At 38.5% G+C, this 22,366-nt stretch overlaps 1 protein-coding gene across 3 annotated transcripts in view; it reads right to left on the bottom strand.

Moving 5' to 3' along the window:
- The window catches only part of SIDT1 (SID1 transmembrane family member 1), a 164,125-nt gene that overhangs the window by 35,036 nt on the left and 106,723 nt on the right, over window positions 1-22,366 (bottom strand). For 2 of the 3 annotated variants that reach the window (XM_043994829.1, XM_043994830.1), the window contains exons 11-15: window positions 11,685-11,756; window positions 9,494-9,642; window positions 8,026-8,099; window positions 5,710-5,776; window positions 3,742-3,815 (exon numbers count right to left, since the gene is read on the bottom strand). In XM_043994829.1, the coding sequence (XP_043850764.1) occupies window positions 3,742-3,815; window positions 5,710-5,776; window positions 8,026-8,099; window positions 9,494-9,642; window positions 11,685-11,756 (436 nt within the window). The remainder of the gene's footprint in view (window positions 1-3,741; window positions 3,816-5,709; window positions 5,777-8,025; window positions 8,100-9,493; window positions 9,643-11,684; window positions 11,757-22,366) is intronic. The other variant, XM_043994831.1, reaches the window with a different exon arrangement.

The raw sequence follows: 22,366 nt of genomic DNA, 5'->3' as shown, positions 1-22,366 counted from the left end.
TTTTACAGATGAGGAAAATGAGGTCCAGAAAGATGAAGGAACTTGTCCAAGTTCACATCACTATTTAGTAGCAGAACCAAAACTAGAACTCAGATCTTTTGGCTCCTAGTTTAGTACTGCTTCTACTATACTAAAATGGTCTCCATCTCAACTATACAGGTTATAAAGATTTAGCTAATCACAGCCAACAGGGGCTATCATGGTTCCCAGTTCATCACAACGTAAAAATATCACAACAATATTCATTCAGTTATTCAGAAAACATTTTTACTAACCTATGGTGGTATACTAAGTGTTGGGGAAGTCATAAAGTTTAAATAAGACATAGTCCCTTGCTTTCATAGAGCTGGTGGGGGATAAAACTCAAACTCAGAAAACTGTAACATCAATTATTACATAAAAGTACATTAGATAGGTCCAAAATTACATGCTTTGTGAGGTTGGAGGATGAAATCTGTTACCACTGGGCAGATAATGGAAGGCTTCATGCTGGAGGCGGCACTGAGTTGGGCTTTAAAGTACAAGTAGGAAGTCAACAGATGAAGAAAGGAAAGGATGATCTTCTGATCAGAGGGAACATTAAGAAAACACATACAACTTACTAGCTGTGTGACCTTGGGCAAGTCACTTAACCCCCATTGCCCCGCAAAAACCAAAAAAACCAAACCAACAAAAAAACCCCAAGAAAACACATACATATGGGCAAGCAGAGGGTAAGTTCAGGAGAGCAAGGTTTGAGATCAGTTTGGCTAGATTACAGAGTACAGAGGAGCTATGATTGTATAAGGACAATAGAAATTTTGCTTGGTAAAGCAAAAGTTTCCAGTTTCATTGGCTCCACATGGTCCTTTTCAGCCTTGCTTCTGAGTTGATTAACCTGTCAATCAAGAGCATGGTGGAAGGTGAAAAGAATCTGCTCACCCTCATTCTACCACCTCTTTTGCAGCCATGCTAAGTGGAATGCCCAGGATGATTGACCATAGGGAGTGATCATAGGAATTAAAAGGAACTTCAGTGTTTTACCTAACAGCACATTTATAACCCATATCTGATTACTTACCACCTCAGGGAGGGGACAGGGAAGGGAGGGGAAGAGGGATAGAATTTGGAACTCAAAACTATAAATAAAAATGTTTATTATTATTTAAAAAAACAGAACAAAAATCTCCAAACAAACAAAAAAAGGCATTTCAGATCATAACTTAGATAAGAATTTAGCATGAGAGACGAGGCAGCAAGCTAAAAGAATTTCAAGAAGACAGATTTAATCCAAGCCTGAAGGCTTCTGCTGGCCACCTGGATGGATGCTGTTGTAGTAGCCCCTAGGTAGTAATGCCCAAAAGAACTGATCCCTCTACTTGCTGGGGAGGTGACTACAATTCAGCAGGTGGCAGCAGAAAGCAATGGAGCTGACATTGGTGAAGATGCCCAGCAGAGAGCTACAGCAGCAGAGAGGTGTATTCCCTATGTATATGCCCTTCTCGGCATATTCTTTGGCCATTTCATAATCATGTTTTCTTATATACATATTCTACCCCCCACTGATGATAACTTATGAGACAGCATATAGAAGAACTTTCTTGTCACTTATATCTCTATGATATTTGAATTCAGTCTTTTGCTTGTTGGTGTAATAAAAAAAACAAAAGGGTGAGGCTTGTGATCTGTGGTTGTGAGTGTTTGCTGACTCACTGATTACTTTAAACCTGATGTAAAATGATGGGGGCCCATGTGTTAAGGGGCCCTGGGTACTACATTTTTTGGGGGAATTCTTGTTGACCAGTTGCAATTAGCACTATCTATTATTATAGCTATTATAAAACTATATGGCACTTTACTGGGTTGCAAACCATTTTACATATATTACCTAATATGTCCCTCATGCTAACTTTGGGAAGTAGGTAGGGATGGGGACTGAATCTGTGAATTTCCTTGCTATTAGGCACCCCCAGATGAGGAAATTCCCTCTATACATGGAGGTGACCACCTTCTCTGCAATTTATAGGCTTAAGGAACTGCCTCTCTGTGGGGCAGGTACTATAAATATCATTCTCATTTTATGGATGAGGAAACTGAGACTCAGAGAGTTTATGACTCACCTACAGTTTTTGTTGTTTTTCAGTTGTATTTGACTCTTCATGACCCCATTTGGGGTTTTCTTAGCAAAGATACTGGAGTGATTTGCCACTTCTCCAGCTCATTTTACAGATGAGAAAACTGAGGCAAAAAGGGATAAGTGACTTGCCCAGTGTCATAGTTAGTAAGTGTCTGAGGCCAGATTTGAATTCATGAAGATGAGTCTTCCTGATTCCAAGCCCAGTGCTCTATCTGCCATGCCATTACACAGCTACTAATTATTGGAACTGGGATTTCTATCGAGGGCTCCTTGAAAGCAAGTCTAGCACTCTATCCACTTACCCTCCACGGACTATTGTGAAAAATGATACTAAAAATACCTTTATTATATGCTGTGGCTACTTTGGGGAGATGACAGGTGGGGAAGATGTGTGGGGAAGAAGACAAAGCATGTTCTGTATTATGTAAACTGTCTGAAACATTCCAGGACCTTAAAGAGATCAAGGTGGAAGGGGATTTCTAGAAGACTGTTACTGGTCACCTCCCCCAACCCCAAACACATCTACACTGCAGAAGAGGGGATGGTGAGAAGGCCTGGAAAGAGAAAGTTGGACTGAAAAAAATTTCTTTGAAGTGCCTGCTAAAAAGGAAGGTAATATCTGCACTAGGTGGATGGAGGACAGATATCATTGCAAACAGAAGAGATGCACTATGAGAAGCCTTGCTCATCTCATAAAAAATGCTTTGCATCCTTGCTGGAAGATGCCACTAAAGCAATACACAAGTGGCACAGGACCGATGATAGAAAGCCTTAGGGGATCTGCTTTTGATTTCATATATTCCCCGAAAATGCAGAACGTGGAGGTCCCAGTGTTGAAGAAGTTGTGTGTAGATTTTGGTGGAAAGGAGACTGAATGTGAGACTTCAGTTCTATTTCTCCACAGCCACCAAAATCATTGTTATTCCCCACAGGCAGGAGGATGGTTTGGGGTCAGGTTTTGGATGGCCTTGCATGCCAGCCAATGAAGTTTGTTTTTGTTTTTGTTTTTTTGGTGAGGCAACTGGGGTTAAGTGACTTGCCCAGAGTCACACAGCTTGTGTTAAGTGTCTGAGGCCAAATTTGAACTCAGGTCCTCCTGAATCCAGGGCCAGTGCTCTATCCACTGTGCCACCTAGCTGCCCCCATGAAGTTTGGATATTATACAATAGATAATTAGGATCATAGATCTGGAGCTGGAAGGGACATGTAGACCAGACCCCTCATTTTACAGATGAGGAAACTGAGGCCCAGAGAAGTTAAATAACTTGTCCCAAATCACACAGCTAATTCTAAAAGAAACCAGGTCCTCTGATGCCAGAGTCAATAATCTTTCTTTCCACTGTACCACATTTATCTGATGCCTTTAAAATATTACATTATTCCCAGGTTATTATCATCATCTCCTAGGCCAACAGTGTTTAAAAGTGTCTAGAGATGAAAGAAACCTTCTCATCCTGTCTTCTTAGATTCAATTATTTCAGTGCTGTAACCCCTCTCCATCATTCACTGTTGCCTTACCGTAGTTCTCCATAGCTGTTCTGAGTATTAAGAAAAATATAAGTCACTGAGATTAAATAGAGGGGTGTCCTAAAATCCACCGGTAACCCACAGGAAACTATGTTTACCTAAGGACCCCCAAGGGGTGAGCACAGAGAAAGTTGTAATAGCAGATGTCCTGATTGCCAGTCACATTCACAACCTATAAGGTAAAGAAACAGAAAATGAAATTCAATTGTGCTCAGTTCCTCAAGTCCAGCCTGGAACCATGCAGAGCTGGTATAGCTTACAAAGAGGGAAGGTGAATGATTTGCCATTGTGCCAGCTCCCATGAGCAGCAGGGGACACATCATTATACTGTACAGTTTTGTAGGGCAGAAGCAAATTTCTCATCATATTTTGAAGTCTCATGTTGCAGTGAAATATTATTTATATGTTCTCACTCTTACCCCGCCTCCTTAAGATGGAATTCATGACTAACAGCAGTTTCCCCTCTGCTATAATACACTATTATTGTCATTATTTCATTATAAAAATAGGTGATTAAAAATTGAGATTGTTGAGATTGGCAATAAGCTTTTAAGGCTATTTATTATGTGATGCCCTGCCTTTCTCTCCTGTTCTGGAAGAGAGAGCTGTCTTTATCCTCTGAGCTGAAATAAAAACCAATAGGTCAATAGATGCAGTATCACTAGATTTAGATCTGGAATGACCCTCAGTGGCAACCTAGTCCAACTTTGTCATTTACAGAATGGGTCTTCTGAGGCTGACAGTTTGTGACTTGCCCAGAGATATACAAGTAGTAAGGGGAAGAGCCAGGATTCAAGCTCAGGTCTCCTACCTCCTAATCCAATGTTCTTTCCATTGCACTTTGCATATATTTGATTACCTGTCTCAGTTCATGATCATCTCTGTGAGCAACCAGCCACTTGTAGAAAGCATTTGACTAAGTGCTATCCCCCCACATCCCCACTTCTTCAGTACATGTGAAATAGGCCCTGACTTTATCTAGGAGTTTACATTGTTTTGATAGGTAACCAAACCAATGGAGAAGGAAGAATGAAAGGAAGGAAGGAGGGGGAAAAGGAAGGAAGGGGAAGAAAGGAGGGAGGAAGGAAGGAAAGGAAAGCAGAGAGGAAGTAAGGGAAGTAAGGAAGGAGGAAAGAAGACAAGAAGGGAAGGAAAGGAGGGAGGGAGGAAGGGAAGGAGAAAAGAAGGAAGGAAAGGGAAGGAGAGAGTAAGGAAGGGAAGAAAGGAGACAGGTAGGAAAGAGGAGCCGAGGGAGGGAAGAAGGCAAGAAGGGGAGGAAAGGAAGGAGGGAAGGAAGGAAATAAGAATTTATTAAACACCTATTATGTTCCAGACACTGTGCTGAGAACTTTACAAATATTATCCCATTTGATCTTCACAATAACCCTGTGTGGTCAGTGCTATTATTATCTTCATTTTATAGTTGAAGAAACTGAGGTAGACAAATGTTAAATGACTGGTTCAGTGTCCCACAGCCAGTATATATCTGAGGCTAGATTTAACTCAGGTCTTTCTGACTCCAGGCCTAATGCTCTATCTACTGTACTACCTAATGAGAAAACGAGTAAAAATGAGAAAATTTGCTCTAATGAGAAAATAAGTATCGTACTTCTGCTGAGTACACAACTGTGTGGATGTTGTATCTTTTGAGCTCCTAATGAACCTATTTGACTGCCAATTCTCATAACTGGACTTTCCATTTTCTATTCTGCTTTGAGTCAGTAAAGAACAATCTCTTATATGGTACATTTAAATTTCAGGGAAGACCGCTGAAGTCTTCTCTAGCCAAAAATAAAATAAAGTTAAAAAGCAACTAGAATCTTTGGGGGTGGGGGCTCATATCTTAAATTTTGTCATAATAGCATCATCAAAGTAGATGATTTGAATCCAATTTATGAGGGCCGTGGATCACAGTCACCCAGGATGAGTGAGCCCAGGTGGGTCATATCTGTGTTGCTGGAGAGAATTACCCCCATTGGTAAATTCACAGAGCCACTTGTCCACCTCTACATATAATGGCAAACTGAGAACGAGTATAGTCTCCACTCACTGGTGGCCCAACTTACAGTCTGGTAGGTGATAACCAGCTGAATCACCGGAAGGGCATAAAACACAGCGATAGTTGTAATGTTCCTGTGGGAAGAGAAGGAATAGGAAACACTTTCACTGAAAGAGGAGTTGGAAAAGTACAGAAGAAATTCAAATTGGCCACTTATTAGTAGCCCTGCCAAAAACATTTGCATGAGGAAGAAAGTGATTAAACTATCAGTTAAAAGAAGATTTTGGGTTACCTAGGGACTTCATTTATTCATTCTAGCTCCATTCCTCTTCATCAAAGTTCTCCAATTTTTAGAATATGCAATTTTCCTCAAATTCCTCACTGATCCATTGGAGTAACCAACTTAAAGTAACTCATGATGAAATAGCCTCTAGCAATACAACCTCCAAGTTGTAGGATACTTGGGTTGAATCCTATCTTTGCTAATGCCTCCCTTTGGAACTTTGGGGGAAGCCTAAACCTCTCCTGCCTATATTCTCAGAGTTGTAAAGGGGGTTTGACAATGCTGACTTTCCCCTATTTCATCCCTGTCTTGAGAGATAATGTTAGAAATGTTTTGAGTTCTTCAGAAGTTATGACCTAGTTATAGGGACATTCTTAGGGTACGTGCAATTAGGACAAATTGTATTATATGGGGCTTGGAGTCCCCTGTTTAATATTTATGTATGAGGAGAAATATGATTAAAATGAACATCAAACTTAACTATTCTCAGCAATACAATGATCCAAGACAATCCCAAAGGACTAATGACAAAACATACTATCTACCTCCAAAGAAAGACTTGATAGTGATCGAACACAGACTGAAGCATTCTATTTTTCACTCCTTCATTTTTTTCTTTTATTCAAGTTTTCTTGTACAAAATGACTACTATGGTAATGTTTTACACAATTGCACATCTGATTGCTTACCACCTAAGGGAGGGAGGAAGAGAAAGAGGGAAGAAGGGATAAAATTTGGAACTCAAAGCTATACATAAAAATGTTTATTATTTTAAAGAATAAATAAGGAAGCTAAAAAATTAACATTAAGGGCATCCTGGAAGAGGAAAAGGGAAGGAGATGTCACAAATGTCAACATGTTCCCAGTCGAGGTTGGGGGGCAGGTAGTGGGGAGCAGAGTTGGGGTATTATATGTCTGCAAGGGTAAAGAACACTGTTACCCAGCAGCCGGTCACAGTGCCTTGGAGATACAATGACTGATAGTTGAACATCTCAGGTATCTTTTTTTTTTTTTTTTTTTAGTGAGGCAATTGGGGTTAAATGACTTGCCCAGGGTCACACAGCTAGTCAGTGTTAAGTGTCTGAGGCCAGATTTGAACTCAGGTACTCCTGACTCCAGGGCCGGTGCTCTATCCACTACGCCACCTAGCTGCCCCTCAGGTATCTTTTTATTTTGAATTTAAAATTTTCCCCATTTTATTTTGTTTTTATTCTGACTGTAACATGATGAAAGGAGCATTTCCTTCTATGTTATGCAATAGAAGGAGAAGATTTTACATGAAATTGTGAATCTCTAGTATGCACAATTTACTTTTCTTTTAAGTGGATAATAAATGCAACATCTGACTTTCAAAACTGTCCTGCTTGTCTGTAATTCCTTCCAGCCTTCCTTCTGCTCTTTTCTCATTTTGGGGGAGAGGAACTCTATCCCTCTCCCCTTCTCCCTCCCACCTCCCTTCAGGTCTCCTTCACCCCAAATAGTGACACTATTCCTTCTCTTCCATCTTACACAGCTCCAACTACCTTGTCTCCAAATTAGGGAACACCCCTCCCCCACCTCATAGCAAAAAGTTGAGCATGATGGTCTCCAATTTGCCATATTTCAAGGATGATTGGATCATAAATCTAGAGCTAGACAGAGCCTCAGGGGTCATCTACTTCCACATCTTACAAATATGAAAACTGAGACCCCAAAATAAAATTACTCTCTCAGGTAACAAATTGCTGAGCTGTGATTTGAACTCAGGTCCCATGATTCTAATTTCAGGTGGAAAGTTCAACAATTTTTTTTCCCAGTACATCGCTGTTGACTATAAATTATTTCATCAAGGTATGTTATTGTTGCTGCATACTGTGCTCTGGCAGAAGATGCCGGGTTAGGCATTTGTTCACTAACTTGCCTGATGCAGCATTATTATCCCTACCATTCTTACTCTGCATTTCTGTAGATATTGTCTTCCCAGGAAAGCACTTTCTGAAAATACTACTACTGTCTCATAAAGACTAAACCTTCTGTGTTACACTAAAGAAAAGCCAATAAACCCTCCCTCAAAGGGATTTACCTAGCTGAGGATTTGTATTGCCCGTGGCTTTCACTTACCAAAAATAAATCTTATATTTTTTGCTGACAATTCTTCGATCCTTCCTAGACAGGTCTGACAGGTAGAGGAACATCTGGATGGAGAGGGAATATGTCATCACAAAGGAAGTTTTTGTATGTTATTCAGGGTTAGGTCTGTAGGCAAACTCACTGAGGAGAACAAAGTTACTGATACTGAAGTTCCCATCTTACTAAAATTATTAACTGAAAAAGTTCACATATACAACCTGGATTTCACATGAGGTGATCATTGTTTTTCTTCAAATGGGGGGAAATGTTTCTGTTACCAATCGCTACTCTAAAGGGGAGAAAGGGGAGTTGTATATATTTAAGTGTTGATTTTATTCTAGGGGCTAAAGTTTTTGATAACAGCCACCCCTTTCATTTTGATTCTCTGTTTTCACGAACACTTTCTTTTTTGTTTTGTTTTGTTTTGTTTTTGTGGGGCAATGAGGGTTAAGTGACTTGCCCAGGGTCACACAGCTAGTAAGTGTAAAGTGTCTGAGGCCGGATTTGAACTCAGGTCCTCCTGAATCCAGGGCCGGTGCTTTATTCACTGCGCCATCTAGCTGCCCCCACAACACTTTCTTAATGAAAAAACAAAACAAAACAAAACAGAATTTTCTCTGGCTATGGGGATACATTGAGGTAAAATATCTCTTAAAGCATCTGGAATGTTTTTTTTTTAATTTTTAAGTTTAAAAAAATTTTTTTTGGTGGGGCAATGAGGTTTAAGTGACTTGCCCAAGGTCACACAGCTAGAAAGTGTCAAGGGTCTGAGGCTGGATTTGAACTCAGGTCCTCCTGAATCCAGGGCCGGTGCTTTATCCACTGTGCCATCTAGCTGCCCCCTGGAATGTTTTTTTTTTTAAAATCAAATCATTAGACTAAAAAAGGAACAAAAATAAAATAAAAAAGAATTAAAAAAAAATCATTAGAATTAACTTTGCAGTTTTTTGAGAATCACATTAGGGCACAAGCCATGTCTTATTCTTTTTTTTTTTTCAATCTCCCATAGAACTTAGCTAAGTACTCAGTATGCTAGGTATTAAATAAATGTTTACTAAATGAATGAATGAATTAAAAAAAGAGAGACTTTTCCCTTGGAAGTACCTTTTCTTTATAGTAATAGATAATCTGGTTGTCTGTACTCTTAGGTCATGTGATCTTTCTATTGCTTTAGATCCCTTCTCCCCTCACTGGCACAAAGACTTTCTTTTAGGATATTGATTGAGGTCCTCTATCTCTATTCTCTTTCCTTAAAGTTTTCTCTCTTGTTGTTTTTCTAACTTCCTTCAGAAAGACAAACTCATTAACAGGTGGATTTACTTATGGCTATAGTTCTTTTTTTTTCTCTAAACAATCTTGGAAACTATAGAAAACAATTAATTTCTTTTCATGGAGAAAAAAATGAGTTATTTCTGAAATTCTAAGTTCATTTCAAGTGAGCAAGGCCAGGCAGGCATACCTTGGTCCGGATGACATTTTTATCACTTTCAATATCTGGCATAGTGTCAAAATCACTTTCCTCTTCCACTGAGCTATCTGTGTCTGACTGGTATCTGGCCCCACCATCTGATGAAGACATCTGCCTGCCACCGCTGGAGACTGATTCATCTGGAAGCAAGAAAAATGATACTGAAGCAGGAAACTCATAGAAGTCCCCAAACTAAACAGATTACATGATCACAGACCACAAAACTAACTCCTTTCAAAAGGTCCAAATGACTTTCTTTTTCTTTCTTTCTTTTCTTTTTTTTGGTGAGGCAATTGTAGTTAAGCGACTTACCCAGGGTCACACTGTTAAGTGTCAAGTGTCTGAGGTCAGATTTGAACTCAGGTCCTCCTGATTCCAGGGCCAGTGCTCTATCCACTGCACCACCTAGCTGCCCATACAAATGACTTTCTATAAATGTTGTACAACTTATAAACTGATTATATGTTCAAAACACATATTCTCTCCTCAAAATTCCTTCTCACCAGACCTTTGCTTAATATTTTTTTCCTTCTTTCTATTTTAATAGACATTTTAATGATCTAGGGCCAGAGCTAAGTGTAAAAAATTATTACATTAATCCTTTTAAAACAACAGATATTCTTTTGGGGTAGAAAAAATAAATCATGCTCATACCATATATTTCAAATTTTCTAGTACACATTTCACATAAATAGTGTAAAGCTTTTTATGCACACAACTGTGGATCTACCATATATGTGTGTAAGTACACACAAATCTATCTGCACAGAGTATTTGTACACAGTAAAAGCCACACATGCCATACCTAATTTATATAATGTAAACAACATTCTCAAGAAGAAGATACCTCCTGTTCCCTTGAATGTGTCCTGTAGCAGATGGAGATTTGTTTAGCCTGTTGAGGTTTGGCTACCTCCTCTGTTCAGATGGTTTTTAAAAATCCTGTTTCTGCAGCATCAAAAATAAGCAGTCTGATGTTGAGCTCATATGCCTCTAATTGTTGCATAGAAATATAACTCTATCATGGGACTTCATCTCTTACTAGATGCACATTTTAAGGAGCACTTCCCATGTATATAGAGTTTTCCTTGAAGGGGCAGTTTGATTTGTACAAAAAAATTCATATTTTTCCTAACTCCAAATAGAGAAATACTCATTAAGGTGTGTTTCTTGTTGTTATTCAGTTGTGTCTGACTCTTCATGACCCCTTGGACCTTACTATCAATGAGATTTTCTTGGCAAGGATACTGGAGTGGTTTGCCATTTCCTTCTCCAGTGGATTAAGGCAAACCGAGGTTAAGTGACTTGCCTAGGGTCACACAGATAGTAAATGACAGAGGCTGGATTTGAACTCAGGTCTTCCTGACTTCAGGCCTAGCACTCTATTCACTTTGCAACCTAGCTTCCTAAAAACTGTGTTAGGATCCATGAAACAATCACTGCAGTATTCAAATTAATGAGTTATGTGGATTACCACATGATTGATTTGGTCATAGTGATTGGGATCAATCATGAAGATTACCAAAAAGAATGGACTGGTTCTGGCCACAGCCCAGATTGCCTGTAGTATATACATATATATGTATATGTATGTGTATGTGTATGTGTATGTGTATGTGTATGTGTATGTATATGTGTATGTGTATGTATATGTATATATGTGTGTGTATATGTATATGTGTATGTATAGGTATATGTGTATGTGTATGTATATGTATATGTGTATGTATAGATATATGTGTATGTATAGATATATGTATACACACATGAACACATACACACACACATATATATCCTACCCTTCTAATGTGCCCTTACTTTTCTGAAGTGTGAGAGTAAGCAAATTTGTCCATCAGCAACCTTGTACCAGACATGCCATTACCTAAGCACAAAGGCTGAATCAGGAAGAGCCCCCCACTGGATACTAGGGAAGACAAAGCATTCTGGGAAACCCTCCTAATAAAACACACAACACCAAGAAGTAGAATTATAGAACATTAGAACCGTAAGTGATCAAAAAGATTGTTTAGTCCAACCCTTTGTTTTACAGATGAGGAAACTGAGTCCTAGACTGGACTTGTCCAATAATCCAAGGTCACACTGTTAGTCAATGGTAGAAAGCGCCTCTTCATCCCATGGGGCCCCAGGAAACACTTCCAATAGAGGACTCAGTATGATATACCTATTGCCCCATAGCTGCTGCCTTCAGGTGTACTGGTGGCAATGGGGTGGGAATCAGTTACATTCCTAGATCCTGTAAAGGAAGCAAAGATGCAAACAATTTACTTCTGGTTGACTCAAAGCCATATCAAAAAGTTCAGCTTATTAAACCAGAAGCTTTTTAATTTAGTTGGTTTTTTTTTTTTGGTTATACTCATAACTTCATTATTTCTCTCCTTCCTCCCCTTTTCTACAGCTTGTGCTGGACCTCTAGAGGCCAATGAAAGGTCAAATCATAATCTAAGAACAGGACTTTCAGATAAGAAGAGCACTCACTCATTTACATGGTTCCATCTTCATAAGAATTCTATGAAGAAGAAGTCTGAGTATAATTATCCTTACTTTATAGATGAGGAAACTAAAGCTTTAAGCAATTACATTATTTGCCCAAGGTCACACTAATGAGTGGCCAGACTCTAGACTCCTGACTCCAGGGTCACTGCTCTTGCCACAGCATTATATTCCCTTAGGATGAAAGACATTGTTCCCCAAACCTTTATTCTACAGTGAGACCTGGCCATGGGCAATTATTTTCACAAGAGTGATTCTAATGATCCATTTGTTCACTCTGTTTATATTAAAAAGCTTTTAGAGACTGAAGCAAATAGAGTGATGGATTTTCTTGTAGAAGACACAAAACTCAGGAAAACTAAATCCAACAGATATATATATATATATATTTTATATATGTATATATACCTTATGTATTATACACACACATATATATGCATCTATATATTACATATAGTCTAAATCACATTGAAGAACTGATATGTCTGTATAGATGTTTATAGCTATATCGGTTCTTGAATGTATATATGCATATACACATGTACATATGCATCTATCTGTCTGTCTGTCTGTCTGAGTTCTTCAATGTAGCTTAAGTAGATTTCCACATTCTTGGTGCTTCATTTGTTAGTGCCTTTCTCTTGTTTTTTTTTTTTTTTTTAGTGAGGCAATTGGGGTTAAGTGACTTGCCCAGGGTCACACAGCTAGTAAGTGTCAAGTGTCTGAGGCCGGATTTGAACTCAGGTCCTCCTGAATCCAGGGTCCATGCTTTATCCACTGTGCCACCTAGCTGCCCCGTCCCTTTCTCTTGTTAATGTTCACAACCTGAGGGCAGCTAGGTGGTGCAGTGGATAGAGCACTGGCCCTGGATTCAGGAGGACCTGAGTTCAAATCCGGCCTCAGACACTTGACACTTATTAGCTGTGTGACCCTGGGCAAGTCACTTAACCCCCACTGCCTTGCAAAAAATAAATAAACAAACAAACAAACAAATAAATAAATAAATAATGTTCACAACCTATGCTACGAGTTCTATTTGGCGACTGTCTATTGAACAATGAAATATTCTGGCTAATAATCAGGGTATCCCATATATTACATATGGCTTGCTAAGTTTCCAAAAAATTAGAAGAGAATATAATACATAAAACACTAAAATAATCATATTAACCCAAAATGATGACAACCCTTGATTTAGTATGATCCCTACACAAATGTTATAAACAAAAATTTATTGCATATCATAAATACATTTATAATAGTAATTATTCTTTTAACAAATTAATTTTTTTTAACAAACTATTAACCTTGGTAGTTTCTCTTGTTCTATCATTCTAATCTTCCAATTTTCAAACCTTGCAACTCTAATATTTCCAGTTGTCATTCCCTTTACCATTTCCAACTTCTTTACTTTTATTGTCTTCACTGTTCCTCAGCTTCCTTGAACTCACAGAAATTACCTTTGGTTCTAACAAAGAATTAAAAAGATAGTTTTGAAAACTCTTAAATTCCATCGGCATCTGTTTTAATCCAAGGACAAGACAATGGTCTACTCAGCTGCCCTAGTGATGGCATGTATCTAGAAGTAATATTGTAACTTCTTAAATTTCCTGGTAATTCATATTCGTGTCCATAATTTTCATTACCATATTACCTACACCCTACACTTACACTAACAAAGTCCAGGAGGACTCATACAATTGCCCCAAATCTCAAAGGAATTCCTTGGACTTCTCCTGTCTGGGCTTCAGGTGTTTGTTTTTTTGTTTTTTTTTTTAAGTGAGGCAATTGGGGTTAAGTGACTTGCCCAGGGTCACACAGCTAGTAAGTGTTAAGTGTCTGAGGCCGGATTTGAACTCGGCACTCCTGACTCCAGGGCTGGTGCTCTATCCACTGTGTCACCTAGCTGACCCCAGGTTCATTTTTAAAATATGGGGTTTGGACTAAATGATCTCTATAGGGAAAAGAATAAGCATTTATAAATAAATTGAGGAAAATGAGGCCTAGAGGGGTTAAGTGACTTCCAGGGTCAAACAGCTAATAAGTACCCGAGGCTGGGTTTGAACTGAAGTCTTCCTGACTCTAGGTCTAGCACTCTATCTACCTACTAGGCCACCAAGCTGCCTCTAAGTCCTTTTTACTTCTAAGATTTCCAAGGGTTGATGCATGAAAGCCATTAATAATTTTTAGACTTCACCGAAGTCTTCCTCTAACGCATCATCAGGGTGCAGAGGTGACCTGGGTTCTTGAAAGTTATAGCCATAGATTGGAAGCAGGTCCTACTAAGCTGTAAGACTTTGTGTATACGGCCAGTGATGACTGTATTTCAATCATCCAAGGATAACCTGGTTAAACTCCAAGAGGTTCACTAGAAAATTAGCCATAGGGGTGATGAATTTTTCTGCCACAAAAACTAATACAGGCCATCCACTAAAGTATACAGGGGTTGAGATCTACATCAATGGAAAGAGTAGCCACACTGAGGAAATCATAGATTTAAAAAATATGAAACATGATCGCTTGGGGCATGTTTAAGGAACTGGTCCTGCTTTAAACTGTTAACAGAACTGTCTTACTGCATTTCAGGATGTGACTGAGCTTAGCCCACTACAGATATCTAAATGTCTATCCTTTTCAGGTCTCTGGCCCGAATACCGCTCCTTAGCAGTTTGGCTCACAATCTAAGGGAAATCATAGGATTCAGAGCTGTCTAATCTGACTCTGAAGAACTGAGACCAGGGTGTATTCTGTGACTTTTCCAAAGGTCTTATAGGGAGTAAGCATCAAAACAAAGATTTGAACAAAGCCTTTTGACTGCATATCTGGAGCTCTTTTGAATGCTCAGTGCTGCTTCCTTTCAAGTGTCAAATCCCTTATGTGGCTGTTCATTTCCTGATGATCTTCTTTTGTTTGAATGGTGGACAAAATTGAGCTTGCCTGACCCCAAGAACAAAGAAACTCTTGCCCAAAGTGACTTCTCTTTTGGAATTCTTCTGTGGTTGTCTAGCATCCCAGGCACTTTCCATAGCAGAGCCCTTTGTTTCTCCACATTCCACCCAGCTGGCTTGATTCTGTTACCTTCCCCTGGTACTCAGTTCAACAGTTCAGGACTTCCTAATTCAGAGTGCAAAGCTCAATTCACTGCACCATTTAGCTGCCCAAGGTGGCACAAGCAGTAAATGGCAGCTCTGGAGTGTTTCTATCAGGTCTTCTGATTCCAGATCTAGCAGCCTTTCTACTGTACTATGTTGACTCAAAAGGACACTATGAATCCAGGGAATTAAGTACTTTTTTCTATGACTGGTTACTTGGGTTGGCTAGAACTCAATGATCAAGAAGCCATGGCCATCAAGACTTCAATTCCTGTGTGATCCAGTTAGGCTTATTCCCCTCCAGAGCCATGGTCTGAACCCCTAGCCCCAGGCAGCTGTTTCATCAATGCATAACCTTGGTCAGAAGGCAAGACTGAGCAAGATGATATGACTGCATCAGAAAAACATAACATGAATGTTCTGCTGACCCTTTCTGATCTCTGAACGGAAAAGGAATAAACATTCATATTTAAATTGAGGAAATTGAGGCTGAGAGGTTAAGTGAATTCCAGGGTCAGTACCTTTAAAAGGATGAGAGAGGCTTATGTTAGGTGTAGCTCAGAAGAAGGAGGTGCAGATGGAGTCCCCACAGTCTCCTGCCACAGTCTATTGTTCCAAATAGGAAGTAGTAATGTGATCATGCTAATAGAATTTCAGATTTGGAAGAGACTTTAAAAGTCATTTGGTACAATCTCCCTACCAAGATTGAAATCTCTTCTATAAAATCTCTGAAAGATGGTTATCCAACTTCTTGAACATGTCTAATGATGGGGATCTCACTACCATGTGAACCTTGTGAAGCAGCTATTTTACTTCTGATTGGCTCTAATTATTATATATGTTTTTATTTTATTGCAACAAAATAAGCCTCCTTACAAAATTGGCCCACTAGTTACCTGAGGTTCAGTATAATTAAAGAATCATAGACTATTAGAGCTGGCAGGTAACTTAATCCAGTCCCCTTGCTTTACAGAAGTGATAGCAGCCAAATGACTTCATTCATTCAATGAGTAAAGTACAAGATAACTTTACTAGGCATTGTTGGAGATTAAAAGAATTACAAGTCCTCAAAGACTATGCAGATGGGAGTGAAGAGTTAGCAAGCAGCAAATACAATTTTCTTCTACCTGACTATTTTTCTTCTCTGGTCTTTGAAGTGCATCATTGCTAACAATAACAAGTCTCCCCCCCCCCACCCCCCCCCCAAAACCCCACAACCAACCCAGCAGTTTGCACTGAATTGCTTGAGATCCTCTATTCACTGTTCTAGTGGGTTCCCACCGGTTTCTTAAAAGAAAGTACCTCAGACACTTAACACTAGCTGTGTGACCCTGGGCAAGTCACTTAACCCTCATTACCCTGCAAAAAACAAAACAAAAAGAAAAGAAAAGAAAGTAGCAAAGAGCAATCATACTTTTTATTGAGCTATTTGACCTGTACCAACATTACTTTGCAGGATTTATGAATTTCTTTAAGCACTTAATTATAAAGAAGCTTCCAGAGGATTCAATAATTAAAGGATCATTATATATGATTTATACAATTTAACTCACTGGTACAAATTCTACATATTTTATGTTAAATTATAAGATTGGTCAAAAGAATAACTATTTTCAATTTTTGGCCCCAGATAGGAAAAGAAAAAAATGAACTATATAGTGTAATTCAGTTTCTATGGAAACTCACATTTTAAAGTTAGCTTAGGTCACTTGGCTTCCCAATCATCCGTATGTTTAGAATTTGGTTCCTCAGCATTTAGGAGTGGTAACTTTCTTTAAAGGAAATTCTCTCTACTCTCCCATAATTGTTCTACTTAAAGGTTGCTCTGTCAGCTGAAGTCAAAGGCTCTTAATTATAAGTCAATCTATTAATTCAATTTCATTTAATTCAATTTAATATTGATTAATTCAATTCTATAAAGGCCTCCTCAAAGAACATGTAGTTGATCTTGGGTTCTCCAAGTTTAGGCCAGCGGAGCAAAAGCTCTGAGAGCTTCAATAGAACTGGACTACGTCTATACTGTTTGAGGAGCAACCCATTAAGGTAGCTTTAGTAAGTATCCTTACTAAAGAGACTCATTATTAGTACGTTGGTCCCTAGGCAATGAATTCTTTGATTATGGCAACCCAAGAAATAAAAAATCCAAAATGGTCCTCAGTTCTGTATAGCTCTCATTCATTTCTTTAATGGCCATTGAACTGCAGAAAAGGCAGTTGAGGGTGCTAAGGATTATATAGTTTTTAAACTATCTGTTAACATTAATTTGACTATTGATACTCTAAAGTATAAAACCTCATCCAAAACCGACAAATGGCCATTTGATTAGATGAACTAAACCATATCGATCTAAGCATTCTCACTATAAGTGAACCCATAAGATAAAAATTTTCAGCTAAGTTAAAAGATGGTTCATAGATTCTCTCTGGAGAAATAAATAAGGGAGTTGGCAGGCTTAGTTTCACAGTGTACTCAAAGTCTTCAGGAAACTTTTCAGAGGATACTTGGTTATTCCTTGCCAATGAGAGAAACATAGTGGCCAAAAGCAATACTGGTTTAGAACATAAACTCACTTGCAAAACATAACTGGGGAAGGTGATATTATCTCACAAAAAGGCGAAGAAGGGGAAAATAAGTCTTTAGAAAGTTTGTTGTAGGATACAAGTGATTCAGATTATCCCTAAAGCATTTACAAATGAAAGAAAAAGAACAACAAACACACGAAAAAGTAGAACAGATCCGTCAGCATGTATTTATGTAAAAACTACTTTCATGACTAAAAACATGGTGGAAACATCACACTTCAGACTTTAACATGTCTTCCTCTAATGTGGGCTACATAAAGAAAGTGAAATGTCACTAAAGAAGATAGAGATGGGAAGGGTAGCTAGATCACGGTGAGTAGACAAGGAACAATCAATTGCCTGTATTTACTGCTTCCCTACACACTCATTTCCCAACCTCTTATGTAGTTTCAGATACCCCACTTAACTGAACCTGCTCTCTCTAAGGTTGCAAAAGATACCTTTGATACCAAATCCAATGGCCTTTTCTCAGTCCTTATCCCATTTAACTTATCTGTCATTTTTGATATGTGTGACCATACACCCCTCTCCCTTGGCTGATCTCAAATGATCATTCTCTGGCTGACCACTTCTTTTTTTTGTTTTTTTTGGTGGGGCAATGAGGGTTAAGTGACTTGCCTAGGGTCACACAGCTAGTAAGTGTCAAGTGTCTGAGGCCGGATTTGTACTCAGGTCCTCCTGAATCCAGGGCTGGTGCTTTATCCACTGCACCATCTAGCTGCCCCTGACCACTTCTTCTCAGAATCCTTAGTGTGAGTGTCTCCCCATAACCCAGCTCAGGTAGTGACTCCATAATTTTCTTCTCTTTACATTTCTTCTCCTTTGGAGAGCTCATCTGGTTCTATGGGTTAAAAAAGCATCTCTATGCAGATGACTCTCAAGTCTATACATCTAGCTCTAGTTCCACAATGCTTACTACACATCTTCAATTCCCACAGACCCCTCAAACTGCCAAGTGCAGGGTATACAGACTCAAACATATAATAATCCCTGATCTGAAGAAGCTTCCGTTCTTCTGGGGAGGGGGAGGCATATATAACATATACATGAGTAAGTAAATACAGGTAATTTGAGCAAGGTGAGAAAAGTAATAACTGGGGAATGGAGTGTTCAGGAAGGTCTTCACAGATGAGATGGCATCTGACCTGAGCCTTGAAGGAAGCTATTTCTAAGCAGGGGGGTAAGGGAGGAAGGCATTCCAGAAATAGGCACAACCTATGCAAAGGCATGATAATGAGATGTAGAGTGTTGTGTTTGGGGGAAGCTAATATAGAGAGCATAAAGACTAGTAATATGAATAAAGTTTGAAAAGATAGGTGGAAACCAGATTGTAGAGATCTTTAGATACAAGACTGAGGATTTTGTATTTTACTGAGGAAAAAAAAATAGGGATTTTGGAAGGGCAGTAATATGAATAAGCCAGTGTCTATCCTAGGCTCTCTCTCTCTCTCTCTCTCTCTCTCTCTCTCTCTCTCTCTCTCTCTCTCTCTCTCTCTCTCTCTCTCTTTCTCTTTCTGAGTTCACAAGATCACATGGATTTAATTATCTCTATGCTGTTGACTGCCAGATTTATATATGCAGTCTTGGCCTCTTTATTAAGCTCCAGTATCCCATTATCGATTGTCTCTTGGACAACATGGACATCTCAAATTCAACATGACCAAAAGGGAATTTTTCTTCCAAACTTTCCTATTTTTGTAATTCTCCTGGTCACCCAAATTCATAATCTTGATGTCATCTTCATGAGTTTGAGAGCTCACTGCCTTTTCTCCACTATCTGCCCCAGAACTCCGTCTTGGTGTCATCTTCAACACCTCAGTCTTACTCATTTCACATATCCAATCATATGCCAAATCTTGGTGTTTCTACTACAATACCTATTGCATCTGTCCTCTTCTCCCTATTCACATAGCAGATACACTTCACACTCTGATAGTTCAGGCCTTTTTGCTCATTTATCACCAAGATATATAAGGAACTAATTAGTATTCATAATAGTAAGTGCCATTTACCAAATGATAGAAGTTCAAGGATATTTTTTCCCTAAGAAATCCAAACTATCAAGAAGTATATGAAAAATACTTTAAAATCCACTAATAATTAGAGAAATGCAAATTAAAGCAACTCACATCAAATTGGCAAAGTTGGCAAAAAAAGAGGAAAATAACAAATGTCAGAAGTGCTATGACAAAACAGGCATATTAATATGAATTGGTCCAACCATTTTGGAAAGAAATTTCTAACTATGCTTCAAAAGTTACTCAGCTGTGAATACCCTTTGACCTAGTAATATTACTATACTAGGCCTATTCCCCCAAAAGATCAAAGTAAGGAGAAATGACTCATATGTAGAAAAACATGTATAGCAGCTCTTTTTGTAGTGTAGAGGAACTGGAAACTGAGAGGGGTACCCATCAATTGGGGAATGGCTGAACAAATTATGGCATACAAATGTTTTAGAATAGTATTATATTATGGAAATGATGAAAAGGAGTGGTTTCATCAGAGAAGCCTAGAAAGACTTTATGAACTGATGTAGAATAAAGTGAGCAAAACCAGAAAAAAATTTATATAATGATTTTGTGAATAAAAACAGACTTGGAAATGCTAATCAATACCATCCATGATTCCAGAGGATTGATGAGGAAGCATACATACTACACACATTCTGACAGAGAGGTAATGGATTCTGTAGATTAAGATTTTTTTTGGATATGGGCAATGTTTTACTTGATAATGCTTATATGTTACAAGGGGTTTGTTTTCCTTCCTCCCCCCTCCCCCAATGGGGAGGGTAGGAGTCAGAGAGAGAGAAAAGAGATTTTTGCAAATTTGTATTTGATTTTAAAAAATAAATAAAGGTGAATCAAAAAGAAAATATATCAATAAAAATTTAAATTTAAAAAAGTTCTTCAAAACCTGGCTCCAGTCTACCTCTCCAGACTGATTATACATTATTCCCTTTAATGCATACTGCAATCCAGTCAGATTGGTTTTCTTACACATAATGCTCCATTTTCTCTCTCCAGGCCTTTGCACTGGCTGACTCCCATGTTTGGAATATACCCTCTCCTCATTTTTTCCTCTTAAAATCCCTAGTTTCCTTCAAGGCTTAGCTCAAGTGTCACCTTCTACATGAAATGTTTCCAGATCTCCTCAGCTGCTACAGCTTTTACCTCAAAATTATCTTGTATCTATTTTTCATATTCTCCCTCCCTACTCCCTACCCCCTCTCCATATGGATGTATATACACAAACACACATATATGTATATGTATATATACATACATATAATTTTCTCCAGATTAAGTGTAAGTTCCTTGAGTGAAGGTATGGTTTCACCTCAGTTTTTGTATTCCCAGCACCTAGCACAGTGCTTGGCGTACAATAGCCACTTAATATATGCTTACTGATTGATGACAAATGTTAATTTGGCAGCTTCATAGAAGATAGATGGAGATGGAAGATGCCTATATGGAGACTAGATTGGAGGTAGAAGAAAATAAAAGTAGAAAGCCCAATTGGGATGCTCTTCAGGCAAAAGATGGTCTTGAACTAGAATAAAGATGAGTGGAATGAAGTGGACAGAGATGTTGTGTATGAGCTGGCAATCACCAACTACAAACCTTCCATGAAGAGGGATGACCACCAGGCCTTAACATTTACCCTGCAGTTGAACCCCACTATACATATTGGCTCCCCCAGTTATAACATGCATTCTAATTCTAAAAATATGGACTATCTTGATTTTCCGTTGCAATTCCCAGTGTTTAGTACTGTTCTTGGCAAATACTAAGTCCTGCATAAATGTGGTTTCACCCCCTCCCCATTGATTCTTTTTTTTTTTTTTTTTTTTTTTGCAGGGCAATGAGGGTTAAGTGACTTTCCCAGGGTCACACAGCTAGTAAGTGTCAAATGTCTGAGGCCGGATTTAAACTCACATATTCCTGAATCCAGGGCCAATGCTCTATCCACTGTATCACCTAGCTGTCCCCCATTAATTCTTGTAATTTGGTATTGATTTTATTTTTTTTCCTAACAAGTCAATGATCTAACTACATATAGTAAGATTAGCTGAATAAGGAGTGACACCCCATATCACTAACCAATATTTTCTTGTCTGTTAGGATTTAGTCAGTTTCATGTTTTGTAATGTTATTTGGTGCTTGTCATGTTCAGCACCTCCCAGTTCTATGGGGCTTTTGTGTAGTCTGCAAACCTTAAGTCTCTTTTGTTTCTTAATCTTGAGACATATTTTCTAACATATATTTTGTTCCCTATGTCCATATTTCCATGGAAATTGTTGAGTATTAATGTATTTGTTGATTTGTTAGTTTTAGCTGTACATGTTTTCTCCTTTATTCCCTGTAACAAATGTTTGTACACATGTTTCAGTATCCTACAGGTTAGTTGTTTTTTGTTTTTGTTTTTGTTTTTTTTTGTTTTTACAAATGCTCAGTTTGAGTACTGCAGTTATAAGGTGTCCCATGAAATGATGTTTCTTATTTGTTGCTTTTGGAGGCCTGCTAAAACCAAATCTTCCAGCTCTTTTTTTTTTTTTTTTGCTTCTCCAAGGAGAACTGTAAGCCTTCTTTCACTTTTATATAACTGCCTTATGTCTTCATTCATTGTAAGAATGCCAATATTTATATGATTCAGGTCCTCCAGTAGAATTCCCA

This window comes from Dromiciops gliroides, chromosome 3, assembly GCF_019393635.1.
Source record: "Dromiciops gliroides isolate mDroGli1 chromosome 3, mDroGli1.pri, whole genome shotgun sequence".
Classification (NCBI taxonomy): domain Eukaryota; kingdom Metazoa; phylum Chordata; class Mammalia; order Microbiotheria; family Microbiotheriidae; genus Dromiciops; species Dromiciops gliroides.
This window is presented reverse-complemented; position numbering and strand designations above follow the sequence as displayed.